This window comes from Molothrus aeneus, chromosome 5 (assembly GCF_037042795.1).
Source record: "Molothrus aeneus isolate 106 chromosome 5, BPBGC_Maene_1.0, whole genome shotgun sequence".
NCBI classification, from domain to species: Eukaryota; Metazoa; Chordata; class Aves; order Passeriformes; family Icteridae; genus Molothrus; species Molothrus aeneus.
The window spans coordinates 11,117,274-11,132,822 of record NC_089650.1 but is presented as its reverse complement, the minus strand read 5'-3'; the positions used below and the strand labels follow the sequence as shown (position 1 = coordinate 11,132,822).

At 42.5% G+C, this 15,549-nt stretch overlaps 1 protein-coding gene across 1 annotated transcript in view; it reads left to right on the top strand.

The window, feature by feature from the left end:
* TMTC1 (transmembrane O-mannosyltransferase targeting cadherins 1) overlaps window positions 1-15,549 on the top strand; it is a 141,014-nt gene that overhangs the window by 42,811 nt on the left and 82,654 nt on the right. The window contains exons 6-7 of the mRNA XM_066549630.1: window positions 11,122-11,203; window positions 12,143-12,246. Coding sequence (XP_066405727.1) covers window positions 11,122-11,203; window positions 12,143-12,246 — 186 coding nt within the window. The remainder of the gene's footprint in view (window positions 1-11,121; window positions 11,204-12,142; window positions 12,247-15,549) is intronic.

The following is a 15,549-nucleotide window of genomic DNA, read 5'->3' as shown; positions in this document are numbered from 1 at the left end:
GAAGGAGGCAAAGAATCAGCTCCTGATCTCTTTGGGAATTTCTGGGATTGCTGGTATTTCCCTCAGCAGCAAGAGCCAGGGCAGAGTGGGGTCAGTTCAGAACTTTCCTGGGGAAATACAGATTTATACCTGAGCATTTGCCTGCTGTGGTCAGTGGAGCTCAGAGGGGCCAGGGAGCTGTGTTGCTCTCTGGCCCCTCTCTTTATTTTGCTCATTTGTGTAAGGTATTAGGTATTCCTTAATCCATATTTGTAAATGGATGCAGTAACTTCCTTTCTCCCTCTGCGTTCTTCCTTCCTCTCCTTTCCCATCTCTACATTAAATGCTTGAGAATAAATTGGTAACTCTGCTTCATGGGGTACCTACAGCACTCATGGCTGACCTTCAGAAGTTTCCTTTTTTTTTCCCCCTTTCAATATGTTTGTAAGGAAGCCAAATAATTTAAACCAGCTGGAAGATCCCTGAACTGCTGCAGTTCTATAATGTTCTATAATCATTTCCCTCCTAGCTTATAAAACTGGCTCTCTGTAGTTTACTGCCAGGCCCTTTCATTGCAGAGTGAAATAATAAAGGTCTCTGAGGACTGTGTGCTTCTCAACTCTCTGAGAGATCGATGGGATCAATTTGCCTCTGTGTGTTTCGATGTCTCTGTCCTAATTCTGGAGACAGCTGCTCTGCTGTGCTGTCAGGTGGCTGCTTGCAAAGGGAGGGGCTCCTGGATCTGCTCAGGGCTCTAAAACAAGATCATTAGGACTAAAAAACCCTCAGTAACCAAAAATAAAAAGGGAGCAGGGTTTTATTGCTCTGTAAGAGGTCCTGCTGAGTTGGGCAGAGGTGTTCTTTGTCCCTGAGGTGAGCATGGGGTAAAGCAGCACGGATGGTTTGGGCAAGAGTTTAAACTCATGCAGGCGATTTACAGTGATTTTTGTAATGTGAGTTTTACAGAGTTGCCTGAAGCACAATATGTTCATCAAGGCTTTGCCCTGTTTCACTCCATCCACCTTGTAAAATCTGTTTCTTTCTTTCTGGCCCTTGTGAGAAGTGCCCTTTTGTGTCTTCTCCATCACAGCCCTGAGCTATCAATTGGATAGGAAGCCAAACTGAAGCAGGCAAAATAGCTTTGCTCAAGTAGAGTGCACTTGGGTGAGCTGGTGCTTTCTGGAGTAAGCTCTGACAGGCAGCAGCCACTTAGGTAAACCCCACTCCACTGCTTCTCTGTTCCTCAGAAAACACTGCAGCAACCTCCTGCCCTGAGACATGTTTTGTAAAAGGGCCCTTTTTTCTGAGTATAAATAATACATATTGGTATAACCTGAAAGTTTTTTCAATGACTTACAAACACCAGTCTGTATTGACACTTCCCAAATTTTAATTATGTTTTAAAAATCTTACCTTTGTTTTTACTCCCCAGTTCAGCTTCCCATTATTTGTTTTTGTCTGGCTTGTAGGTATATTAGATCCTTTACTTGTCTAATTGCATTTTAACCACAGGAGTGTATGTGATTGGCACTTGGAATAAGTCTTTATTTCTCTAGGAATGCTTGTGGAATAGCAATTCTGATGGCTGCTTTATGGATGTTACATTTAATCAATAACTCAAAAACAGAAATAATAGCAGCTCTCTGTCTTTCTTGGTTGGCAATTTTATCCATGCTGGCTGGTACTTATCACTTAGTTATTCAAAAAAGGCTATTTTTTTGTGTTTAATGATAGGATCAAACATATGCAGCACAAATCTTAAAGGAGAACAAGGAAAGAAAAAGAATCTCTTAGTTTCATGCAAATTCCTGTTTCCTGTGAGTAAATGAAATGGGAGTCTCTGGATTGGTTTTGTTGCAGCATTGGAAGGTAACAAGCCCTGAACAAAGTTCCCAGTGTGTTTTCCCTCTATCCAGGTGGGTGATGTGCTTCTGGCAGGGGGTGCCTGGAGCTGAGGCTCTCAGCCAGGTGGGAAGGGAAGGTGTTCTTACTCACTGTCAGCTCCAGCCCATCCTGCCCAAGGCTGGGGGTGTGTTACAGGCTGTGGCAAAATCCCCAAGGCAGAAGCTGCTTGTATTTTTGGCCAAGTGCAATATTCCATAAACTTTCGTGAGAAACTGTGCAGGATCCTTCATGCTTGCCAGGCTTTTGAATTTCAGAATACAAGCCCACTTCTGTGGAAATGGAGACTACAAAATTGTCTTGTTTTCTTGCTACTGCTTACTTTTTGGAAGTTGCCAATGCAGTTCAAAGTAACTGTATCTTAGTGACTTAAAGAAGACTGGAACGTTTGTGGTTTTATTTTTCTGGCAATAGATGAGACTGAATCATGGTCAAAATAGGATAAAATGTAATTATTTTTTATAATTCTGCCAAGTTTCAGAATTATTTTTTATTGATGTGCTTTTTGGCTTTTACCATTTATTATCTGCTTAGATGAGATATAAAGAATAGCTTTGCAGAGGAAATCCATTTAAAGTGAGCCACTAATCTTTACCGGCTATTGCAGATTTTAATTCTTATTTTTCACAGATGAACCCTGTCATAACTGAACCACAAATGTATGTGATGAAAGAACCAGTCCATTTTTAATTTGAAGAATTGAAGGATTTGTAGATGTTTGTATGGAAAAGCAACAGAGATAAAAGTTGTTGGAAGTACAGTGTTTGGTATTTCATGCCAACAGGAATAGCACAGGCACAATTTACTTACAGGGCTGCTGACAAAAGAAGTAATTGGCTGCCAATGTTTGAATTGTTTTCTTTCAGATTTCTCTCTGTGTTGCAGTAAAACTTTGGCATCGAGTTGCATTTGATTGCAAACATCAAAAAGTTTCTCTGAAGGGATATCAGCTCAGAAGAATGTTATTTTGATTCTCACTATATTGCTAACAGACTCGTGTCATTCGTGTTTAAAAAGAACAAGCTATTTTTGAGGATGTTAAAAATAGCAGACTTTTTCCTAAGAGAAAAGAGTGAGGAAGGTGGGAGTTTTTTACCATTTATTTTGTATTTAGAGATGGCTTTGGCATATTTACGGATTGCTTTACTTAATCTGACAGAAGCAAAGGGACAGGGTAGAGAAAATGTCAGATTAGGAGTTTTCTGGAAAGGAAATACCTCCCTTCTGAATTGTTTAGTACTGACATGCAGCAAGCTGTGTTTAAAGTAGCTCAAGGATGGGAACAGTTTTTGGAAAAGGGACCAATCTCCCCATACACATTTGTTTTACTGTCCTGAAGGTCTACAGTCCTCCTCCCCCATCAGAGCAGTCTGATGACTGCTTCTCTTTTCATCCTGATATCTCAAAGTCAAGGATTCAAACTGTGAATGCCTGATTTCCCCCCCTCCTTGATTAAGTGCAAAATACGGATTTAAATTGCATTTTACATGTAGTTTCAGATTACAAGTAAATAATGTCAGAATTTTAAAAAGTCCAAACAAGTAGGTTTTGAAATAAAGCAATACTCTTAAGGCTACATTTCCTAGTGGTTCAAGTGATCTTCTCCCTGCATTTTTTTGCAAATTGTGCCCATATTTCCTTCTGAGACCAGACTTTTGCTTACCCCTTCTACTTGATTTGCCAGAAGTGCTCACAGCTAAAACATTATGTGCCTCTCCAAGCATTTCCAAAAGGTTTCTTTGGAGGATGACCCGACCCCAAATGATGACTTATAAAATATAATTCAGTTGAGCAAAGATATTTAAGAAAAAAACCCAACAATCCACAACTGAGCATTTGCCCTGATTGAGAGCAGCTTTGCCTGTAAACATTTTCTTTCTTCCCCTCCTTCTTCAAGTCAAACTCTGTACCAGTAAAATGTTTTAAATTCCTTAAAAAGTTGTTTCAGGTTTGGGATTGGAACCAGCTGACTCTTGCCTACCCCTTTGCTTCTCATCAGTGCCTATCCCATTTTTAGGGATGATGCCTGGAGTAGAAAGGAGATCACCAAACCAGTGATATTGATTTCTGTGCCCTTTGTCTGCGTATTTTTGTTGCTTTTTGGTTGTTTTTCTTTTTAAAGTTTGCTCATTGGCATCCTTGTCAAAGACAACAGCAAAAAAGTTATATCCTTAATTCCCTAATTGGACATATATAATGTAAAAGCTACCATGGTTCCTTCTGTAAATTAACAAATAGCTGGATCAGTGTGTGTTTAGTGACATGAAACCCTTTACAGAGAGCATCAAAGCAAGGCAGCAGGCTGCCACATCTTTTATGGCTTGTTTGTAAATTTTTACTGGGACACTTGATTCCCAGGGACACCTCAATAATTTACACTCATGATAACTGAGCCTTGTGCATGAGAGGAGGACAACCTCCTCCTTTCTTCCCATAAAAGCTGTCAGGTAAGAGAGTATTTTGTGATTAGAGAGTGTTTTAGATACCGTGCAGACCTCGTGCTCCCTGCCTGTGCCAGCAGCCCCTTTCCTAAGCCTGGGCATGCAGAGTGAGTGTGGCCCGTGGATGTGGTGCTGTGCTTGGGGCTGGCTGTGTTCCAGTGCTGCCAGACCTGCCCTGTGCACCCACAAAGGCAGCAGTCAGGCTCCTGGAGTCCTCTGTGGCTTTGGGTTCATCTGCTCCTGCCAGGCTGGTTCAGGGAAGGCACAGCTGCTTTTGCAAGTGGAGCAGGGATTTTCCTGCTTCCTGTGCTTCAGTGCAGCTCCTGAGAGCTCACTGGGGACACCAGGGAATGGAGCTCCAGTGGTAGCAGATTTTTTGGATACTGCCACTGGATCTCTGAGAGCAGCAAAGGTCTGAATATGGCCATATATATTTTCCTGACTCATCTTTTTTCCCCTCTGTGGTGGTGTTTGCAGGGGTCCCAGGACGAGGGAAGAGATGAGAATCTTGGCTCCATGTTTCAGAAGGCTGATTTATTATTTCATGATATATGTTATATTAAAAGAAAATTATATATTAAAATTATACTAAAAGAATAGAAGAAAGGATTTCATCAGAAGGCTAGCAAGGAATAGAAAGGAATGGAATGATAATAAAATCTTGTGACTGACCAGAGAGTCTGAGACAGCTGGACTGTGATTGGCCATTAATTTGAAACAACCACATGAGACCAATCACAGATCCACCTGTGGCATTCCACAGCAGCAGATAATCAATGTTTACATTTTGTTCCTGAGGCCTCTCAGCTTCTCAGGAGAAAAAAATCTTAATGAAAGGATTTTTCATAAAACATGTCTGTGACACCCCTCCATTTGTGCCTGCCTTTCTTTCTTCTCCTTTTATCCCCTCTCTTCCTTGTAACACATACTCACAGAGCCTCTTCTTCAGACACCTTTTCAGCCCTCTGCATTCCAAGCAAATGGTCTCCAGGCTGGATACAGGCATTGCAGGAGAGAGTCTCCTACCTCAATGGCAGGAGCAATGCAAGGAGAGTCTGATGCTGTTCCTTCTAGATGGTGTTTGGTAGGGCTGGGGAATTGCTGCAGGTCTCTAGTGAGCATTGTAAATAGAGATCTTTTCCCATGGCTTGTCACGTGCCCAGAAACAGTCAGTTGTCACTGAAATCAAAACCAGCAGCACCTCTGCAGTCCGTCTACTGAGCAACAAATCCCTGCTCCAAACTGGAACCACTGAGTTTTCCCAATAAAGTGGTTTCAGAACTTGGTCAACATAGGCAAATCTCTCCAGTTGTTTTTTTCAGGAAAAGCCAAACTGCTTTACCTGATACTTTTGAGGAAGAAAGCAGTTTCAGCTTAACATAAACTCTTGGAGGAGAAAAATTTCAGCCTGAATGAATAAAGCTTGTCAAAAACACAAGCAGCTGTAAATAGGGATTTGTAGCTCAATGTGGGGAGCAACCAAAGCTGCTATCAGTGCAGTTACTTGAAATATGCCTATAGGAGCCCTTCACTGGGCTAGGAGAGGGAAAAGTGAGCCTATGCCTCAGGTGTGTGTGGTGCAGGGGAAATAAAATGGCTGAAATCGATGGAAGCATGAAACTGCAGCCTTGATGCTTTGGTTTCCTGAGATCTGGTGGATCTGGTGGCCATACTTTGATGAGGTCTTATTTCTCCTGTTAGCCCTCCTCCACTTTGTCTCCTCCTTGCATGGGTGGAATGTCTGGTATGAGGAGAAACCCTTTTTCATGTTCTCAGTCACATCTTTGATCTGTTAAGTGCATTTTGCTGCTTTCCTTTTTTCTCTTTCTATTCCTCATCCCTCACTGCGCCTCTCTCTCCTCCTCTCCTTGTTCCTCCCAGTTTTCTTCTCTACTTTCATCCCACACAGAATGAAGCATGTACTGCCTAAGAGAATAAGGAAAAGCTGTGAGTGGGATCAGCTTCTCTGCTGTGTATGCCCTGCCCTTGCCTTCCCCAAAAAGCCAATAAATGGCAAGAATTCCAAATACGGTCACAATTGAAAATGTACACAAAGAATACATTACATTATCAGTGAAAATGAGTTAAAGCAGTTGTGACTTTCATAAAACCTCTCCATGGCTCCCAAAAGAGTCAGTAAAACTGCTGCTGTTTGTGTGTGTTTCTGCATCTAGGTCTGCGTGGGCAGTGGTAGCTGGGGTTTGAGGCTCTCCAGGGAGATAAGGAGCAAGGATGCCACACACATGCTGTGGGCAAGGTCAACACTACCCATAAAGAGGGAAGCTTTTCTTTGCTTTTCTTCTCCCTTGCAAAACCTGCAGCTATGACTGGTATTTTATTTCCCTGAATTGACAAGTACTTTAAGCAAGTTAAATATCCAGACGTGGTAGAATAAATTGATTTTTTTTTTCATTCAGTTCTTTTTACTCCATGATAGATTTTTTATTCTTGTTTTCTCCCTGGGATATCACATACACACACACTTTCTCTTCAAGGGCTGTCCTCAAGGAGGACTACAGGCTGAGCTAGGTGGAAAAGATGCTTCTCCAATAAAAGATGCAGCTGGACTGATGATAAGGAAGTCCTCTTTAAGTAGGAGAGGTAAGGTAGTCTCTGTAGACAGAATGTGGCTCCTGTAAAACTTGCTTATTCTCAGCAGGGGAGTCTGTCAAGCTGATTTAGGATTAGATGTGCATCTATGAATGACCTAAAGCTTTGACATGCACTTAAAATATCCCCTTCTAAGTTTAAAAATGTACTTGATTATAGGTGTTTTAGTGTTATCAAGAATTAGGAATAAGAGAACAGCCTTGCTTTTTAATTCGTCCTTCCAATATCTTCCTGTAGTATTTGGGGTTTGAAATTGCTAGTTCAAAACTCTGGCTGTTGCTGGGAAGTGGATCTGTTTCCTAAGCAGAGTATAAATGAGAGCAATGATCCTCTCAGAATGAAGTGACCTGGCCAAAACAATCTCTTGATATACCAACACTTGTTCTGAGGCTTACTTATATTGGTCCTTTAGACATTCCTGATGAGTCCATCACAGATATTAATTGTTTATTCACTTCCCTTGAGAAAGCCTTCAAAGAGAGCACAGAGCAAGCTCACGTTTTATGCCAGAGCTGAGTCAGCTGCAGTGTGGGATAAACCTGTTTCCAATAGTGGTCTGCAATAGCTCCCAGAACCATGGCAATGAACAGCAGCTGAGGAGCTGCCTCACACTGCTCTGTAAGCTCGAGGTGCCTCCAGTGGTACAGGCAAATTAAAATAGCTGCCTGCTTCTTAGAGAAGTTTGTTTTGATTAACCCAGCGTCCATCTGGTACCAGCAAAGTGTATGTTCCTATAAACTGCACCATATTGAATTTTACTGGGCCACCTACCCTGCTGTCTTCAATTATAAAGCCTCGGAGTGCCCTGGTGATGTAACTGATTCCAGGATGAGCTGTGCTTTTCAGGAAGCTGGGACTGCCAAATATCTGTCTTGGCCTCTGCTCGAACTGTGCGAGAGAAGTCCCTGCATTATTAAGCTTTTCTTGGATTTATTGTTTGTTGTGATTCTGGTTGTTTTGGGAAGTATTCCTGAAAGGCTTTTAAAAGAGAGCAAGTAGGCAATTACATGCTGGGTTGCTTTGTGGGAAAGCTGGCATGAAGTCGAAGCGGAACCTCTGCCCAAATGGGCTCTTCTTGCACTTGTTTAGCGAACCTGACGAGCTGGATGTTCTCCTCTAATTGTATAATTTTTTAAGGAAGATCTGGAAGACCCACACCTTGAAATGTTGACATACTCAGGAGGCAGCATGTTGCTGTGTGGTGCTGCCATCAGCACACTTTCTCTAACTCTGTCCCACACCCACTCTCATGTGGGAGTGAATGCATGTGTGTGTGTGTTTTGGCATGTTTTTGGCACCACAATTGTGCTGGTTGGGGTGGAGCAGGTGATAGGGAGTGGTTCCTGTGAACAGAGGGATGTTTGGCAGCCTGGAGAGGTTGGCAAATGTGTGGAAATGTGACCGGTGAATGGCTTTTTTACAAGACAGCTGTTAAAAAGGGGTATAAAATGGTTTAACTGTTAAAATAGTAATTTCTTTGCTTGTCCTAGCTAAATACAAAATTAAGAGCTTTGGCTGATCTTATGGTTGTCTGAGCGAAGTTCTGTGTAACCTCAGATATGTTTGCAAGCTGAGATTTTAGGTGGAAAAAGTTGCTGCAATTTTACATGTAAAAAGCTCCTGCGTTTTCCATGCTGCGTGTCACGGACATGTAACAAATTCCCTCATCCATGTCCCGCTTGCAGTTCATTTGGTTTCATTACACAAAATGTGTGTTGTCCTTCCACCTGCACCAGACTGAGATGTTTCACTGGCTACCTTCCCTGACACAAGTGGTAGCCCAGTAAGGTGCTCTGTGAAACCAGGTGCTTCTTCTGAAGCTTTGAGGCATTGAGTGTGACCTGTCCTTTATGCCACTCCTGCAGGTCAGTCTGGTGGGTGGAGAGCAGGCTTGCTGAGCATTGAACCACCTTATCTTTTGTGGTTTCCAGACAGACTTCAGGACAGCAGCTTTTTCCAAATGGAAAAGTTTCACTTTTTAATTGAACAACCTGACCACAGGCTTGTTGGCTTCTCTGGAGGAGGGCAAACACACAGCCTGGAGATGATGGCCACCTCACAAGTTTTGGGTCACTGGTGTGAGGTGATGCTGCTTCTCAAGGACAAAGTTGGCAGACTTCTTGACACTGATAAAAGTGCTCCTCTGTCTGTAACTGAAGCCTTGGAGAAAGAGCCGAACTGTTCTAGTTGATCTTTTCCCAGAATAATTCTACCCAAAGCAAACATTTGTAATGGAAAATTCCTGCCTAAAGTGTTGCAGAGAGTTAAAAGTAAAAGCGAGCGAAAACAGGTTCTGGAAGAGTCAGGCAGTGTGATGAATAGAGGGCTCTCCTCTCTCCACACATAAAAATGTAAACAAAGTGCAACCAAACACTTCCTGCTGCAAATCACAAGGGGGTTGAGTTTCATAAAGGGTTCCAGTAGGGGACAAAGGCCTGGGGTTTGGTCCAAATGCTGTTAAAGTCAGTGAGAGGCTTTTCCTTTGGTTCCGGTGGGCTTTGGAGCCGGGCCATGGCGAGCACTTGAAGGCCAACCTGACCTTTCATGGGGAGACAAAGCTGAAGGCTTAGTTTCACCTCCCTTGTACTTGCTGCAGCCTGATTAAAATCAGTGGGAACTCCAGAAACTTTGCACTTTGAGGCGTTCAGCCCTTGTAGACTAGTCTGACATTTAAGTCAGGTTTGGTGCTTAAATGTCAACATTTCACAGTAAGTAGACTCCAAAGACTGAAAGTTGTCTGGCTTGCTTTATGCTGTGTGGTTTAGTTCCTTAGTTTTAGGCATGGCACTTAGGGAAAGCTTTCTGAAGAGCAGTTCCTTTGTACAGAGCATCCAGATGTACTTCTTTCATCTTGGTAAATGCTGCCTCTGTTTCTTGCTGGATTTGCCCTGGTGCTTTTTTTCTGCAGTGTAATCTTTTCTTCATCTTGCCATGGTGACCAGGCTTGCAAACTTTCTGCTTTAGAAAATTTGAACAAAACCCCAGGTATTAAAGACTCTTGGCTGCATTAAGAAGTGCTTCAGTCTTGTTTTTTCAAAGACTTGAAGGGTGGAAGCAATCGGGTGATAGACTGTCTAAAGGAATTTGGAGAGGAAATAAGATGTGTTTTATATGCTCCATGTTCACAGGAGAAACATATGAGGATTTCATGCTTGGAAAGGTAGCTTGCTTGAAGGTGTTGCAATACAAACTGCAGTTTTTGTAAATCATTTAAATAGAGTATCCTGATACTGACTGTAAGTTATACAGAAGAACCTGCAAAGGTTTTCCTTCTGAATTTATTTTGTTGACTTGATATTTATATCTTCTTAAAATAAGTTGTCATTTTTTCAATAGTTTTTTTACCTACTATATGCTTAAAATATTCCTGTTGTCTCTTCTGTATTTCTTTCTGTTATTGCTTTATTACAATGATGGAGCATCTATAAGGTTCAATAGACACAGAATTATCATGAAATTAATGGGCACTGTTTGTTATAGTTAGAAAGTTCCTTAGACTTTGGCAAGTGCTTCTACTCTATTAAAATAAATGCATAGTTTTGGCTCCAAATACAGTTTCATTTTACCCATTGAGAAACAGGAAGGGTTTTATGAACATTCCTACAACAGTATGCCATGTGTGTTTCTCTCTGTGCAATTAATTATCATAGCACTTTGTCAGCAGGCTTGTGATGAAACCTAAGCGTGCAGAATGCGCTCCCAAAAAATGCTTAAATCGGTTCTGCTAGATAGTTATTCTCCTCTCTAGAGACTGAGCAGAGAGCTGGGAACAAGGAGTTTTTGCATTTTAATCATAGTCTAACATTGAATTGCTCTGTTTGGGTGACCTTTTAAAAATATGTCTCTGTATAGTCTTCTGGGAGTCTGAAGACAGCAATCTCACTGAGACACACCTGGGATTTTTCTGAGGATCAAGGGGTAATTGAAGATTTAAAAACAAACAACCAAAAAACAAACCAACAAACACACCAAAACCAGATTTTGATGGCAAAACTGCAATGTATTATAGTGTGGATTACTTGAACTAGTCTTAATATTTTACTTATGTAGAAGGACCTTTGAAGAGTAGGAGTGGTGTCATTATTATTGTATTTAGGGTGGTTAAATCAATGTACACATTTTTCTCCATTTGAAAAATGAGTTAGTGTTCCAAAGTACTTCAACAAACATTTGTTTCCTTGTATTTCAGCTACCTGACTGCAAATAACAACCAGAATTTCTTGTATACTGCAAGGCCTTTTTTGAAGAGAGCTGCTTTGGTGATAAGCTATGTAAGTATGAATGGACTTGACCGTGTATTTGGTGAGAATAACAATGCATAGTGGTATCCCAAAAGACTCAGAAAGCTCACATGTTAGCTCTTAATACAAAGTTAGGCTTGGGAATTAGTCTAGAAAACTTCAGCTGCGCAGAAACAAGAATATTACCGTGTTTCCATTTCAAACCTTTTGATTTATAGTGGTTGCCCTTGTAACCATGTAATCATCTGCAGGTATTTCCTGCCCTAAATACACTGGGCTCTGTGGCACTGGGCTGCCCTGTCAGTGACATGCTGTTAATGCCACTGCAGGTAAGAGTTGTCAGAAAAACTGCTGCTTGATGTGCTGCACACAGGACTCAACATGTTGCAGAGGAGAAAACAAGCTCTTCCATGGGAATGTTCCGGGTGTGCAGCTCCCTGTGCTGCTCCAGGAGCCAGATCCCCTTGCTTGTCCTTTGACAAGTGGTTACCAGAAAGGTAAAGGAGTGGCAGCTTGCAGAAATCCTTCTAGGAATTAGGATTGTGCAGCATGAGAAGCACTGATGGAGCTTATCCTTATACCTACGCCAGCATGGATAAATGATAAGAACTTTTAAGACATCTACCCATGATTTTCCCCTCTGCATTTAGGTAGATGTCAGTAGCAAAATTCTGCAGTCTCCACTGCAGCAGAGCGACAGATTTGTCCTTGAGAGTGCTGCCCTTGTGGTGGGTACTGAGATGTGTGAGTTGCTGGCAGTAATGCAGACAGGAGGAGGGACACACCAAGTCACAGTGTGCTCTGTGCTGAGGGTTTGTCACCCTGTGTAAGGTGGCAAGCTTGAATTTTGCCTAAACTGCTGAGCTGACTGGCTTAGCACAGCATGGAGAGCTGTCACAACAAAACATTTGCTGGAGGCCTTAGCTCTCCTTAGTAGTGCATTGCTAACTGAGGTGTTCTTCTTTGAAGGTGATGCTCGTGCTGTATTTCCGCCTCTGGATAATGGGAGGTTCCATGCCAATGTTTTCAGAGCAGGACAATCCAGCCTCATTCTCACCATATTTACTGACAAGGTATGATGACAGCAGTCAAACAGAAGCTTTCAAAAGTGTGGTCTTGATGTTACGTTTTCCTACACTAAAATGGTTTGCAGATGACAATGAAAAAAACCCATTGTGTTGCCTTAACTTAGTTCTTCGTATTTCTCTCTCTCAATTGGAATAGAAAGCAACCAAAAGTATTTGAACCCTAAAGCACATTGTGGGTCCTGCAGGGTTGTATTACAGGTGCTTTCTTACTGAAAAATGTGTGCTTATTATTATGCAAAGCCCAAAGAATATAGTTTAGTTGCCTGAGCTTCAGTTGAAGTTTGTATTAAAAGGGGGTGACCATGCTTCTTGGTGTAATATCAGTGACTGAGCAGTGAATGTGGACGGGCCACGAGTGTTTGCTCTGTTTAGCTACTGAAGGACACTTTGGAGCCTTCTGGAGGAATTTCCTGATGTCTCAGATTAAAATGGGAGCAGTCTTCCTATGTGTCAGTTCTGGCTTGCTGGCTCCTCATTCCAGCAGTGAAATTGCAGTTTAGACACAGGTTAAGACCAAGAAATCCTTATTCAACATTTGCTGTAGAATTGGGCTGGATCTCATTTGGGGAACCTTTATGATAACGTGGCAACAGCTCCTGTTACCATCAAGGCTAGAAGTGCTTCCAGGAAGCACATTGTCTTGTTTGGAAAGCTCTGACGTGTTTGTTTCTGGTGGAGTTATTAATACCAGACTCAGTGCAGCACAGCATGAAGGATTTGCTGCTGTCCCTTTTTGATATGTTTATGCTGAGATGGGGGTCAGCAGGTCACAAATGAGCCTGGCCTAATTTCAGTTACTTCTTCTGTGCTGCACGTGTTCTTTTGCGTGTTTGTCTCTTTTGCCTCTTGTAATGACAGGGGAGGGGTTTCTAAACCCAAAAGCTAAGTCACTCTCAGGGTATGAAACAGTGACTATTTTTACCACTGGCACTGTGGATTTTATTAACAGCCTTAGGAAAAACAAGTCAGAGTGCTGCTGGCTGAGGTCCTCCCTTGGCCCCAGCAGCAGCCCCGGCTTCACCAGCAACACCTACCCACTCCAAACCTAATTAAGGAAATCCATTCCAGTAAAAAGCAGTATTACTGTTCTGCAGGGATTCTAAAACCCTTTAATTATCCCAGCTCTTCCATTTCTGCTGAGCTTGATCTTAATCCTCATTTTAGCCAATTTACCCAGAAGGCTTTATCCTCCATTCAGGAAACCCATCCCTTCAGCAGGTCTGAGTGTCAGTCCTGCAGGTGCTCTGAGACCCAGGGACCATCTCTGAACTGACAGCCCATGGTGCACCCTCTGACCCTTGTACTGGCAGCAAACCTTGTCCTTCTTCTCTATCAGACTCACACTGTAACTCTCATCTGAGATTTGCTGTGGTCGAAGCTGGAGCTCTTGCTGCCCAGCTGGCCTTGTCCACTCATCCCAAGTGCAGGACTGGGATAACAGGTGGAGCTAGCAAGGTTCAAGTGACATAGGTGGGGTTTCCAGGAATGTCTAGGAAAATGGTTCTGCCCCTCTGCTCTGCTCTTGTGAGATCCCTCCTGGTACACTGCATCCAGCTCCAGGGTCCTTAGCACAGGAAATGCATGGAGCTGTTGGAATGAGTCCAGGGGAGGACTGCAGGTGTGGTCACAGCTCTCTTCACAGAGAGCAGGAGGCACAACTTCCCCAGGATTTTTCCTGGGGAAGGCAGTGAGAAAGCTCAGAGAAAGAAGAGAAAACAATTCTTATCTCTATTTGCTGCTCCTGTTGTTTGGCACATGTGGAATGTGTTATGGACATTGTTTACCCAAAGTGATTTGTTAATTGGACACCTGTGAGGGTTGTTTGGATTGATTGACCAATTAGGTCAAAGCTGTGTTGTGACTGTCAGTAAGGGGTCAAAGGTTTTTCTTTAGTGTAGAATATAGTGTATTATTAGTATGTAGTATAATATAGGAAGCTTAATAAAGGAATTGTTCAGCCTGCTGAAATCACTGGAGTCATTGCAGGTTATTCCCCAGTTGGGGGACACCGTGCTACTGTCCTGCAGGAGCGTTTGTGCTACTTCAGAGAAGCTCCTAAGCAGGGTGTGTTCCTCACCTGTGGACAGCTATAGTAGCAGCAGCATGTGAAGAGCTGGTGTGGGAAGCTTTTAACAAGGTTTTGAAGGCAGTAATTAGCATACAGCACTGAAGCCAAGATGTTAACTGCAGCTTGGGTTGAATTGGGAAGAAGGCAGTGGAAGAGCTAAGTTTGGTGTTGAGACAGAAACTAAAGGATCAGTTTTGGGTAGTGCTCTTGAAGTGATTAGTAACATCGTTACTGTAGTCAAAGCAAGGGTTAGAGTCAGGCAGTGGGCAAGTTGTTTTGTAACTCTGAAGGTTATTTAGGTCACAAATGGGAGTTTTTTGTTTTCAAAGAGTTGTCTTTATTTGAGCTGGAAATGTGGTTTTTATGTATGTCTCGCCAGGGTAAATGTTATGCTTTTCAACAGAGCTGAAAATTATTCTAAGACTTGGCCAGCTCTGTGGGACTGGAAGGAAGGCTGATAACAGTGGAATAAAAAAGAAAAACAGTAGTTTGGAAATGTGTGGCAGCCTTTGTGAAATTCATGAAGCTAGGCCTGGAGCTGGGGTCTGGGCTGACACAGGATGAACCCAGCGGAGCACTGTAACTTTGGCAGGGTTTATTGGGGCCACCATTAGGGGTAGGTGTCAGTTAGGGGGTTGAAAAAGCAGTGACTTGTGAGGTCAGAATCTGTGATCCCTTAGAGCTGATACAGCCTACAGTGCAGGACTGGGGGTGTGAGGGGTCTGTGCATATAGAACTCAGGGTGTATCAAAGGAATCTAAGAGCAGACAGGTTCCAAGCAAGCCAAGGATGTGACGCACAACAGGCAGCTGAGCTGGAGCTCCCTCCTGCAGGACACCAAGTGTGTGCTGAACCTTTATGCAGGGTCTAACAGAGATTTTCCAAGTTGAAATAAGAAATCCAGGCTACTAAATATGGAGAGACCACATCCAACTCAGAAACTCCAGCTAGGAACTGAGGGAAAATTATCATCTTTTATGCTTTACTTGGCATGGACTTCTGGTCACTGCTGGATAGACCTTTGATGTGGCTCAGTTTGGCCCTAGAAAATGCCTATGTGTTCTATGTAACTTGTCTCCAATCTTGGACAACACAAATGTATAAATTAAAGTAGACAGATAATAATTTATTTAACAATTGAAGGGCATAATATGCTGAAATGATGACAGTTTTTCAGTCTTTAGAAGCAGTCATCTGTTCAGCATGCTCACTAAGTTACT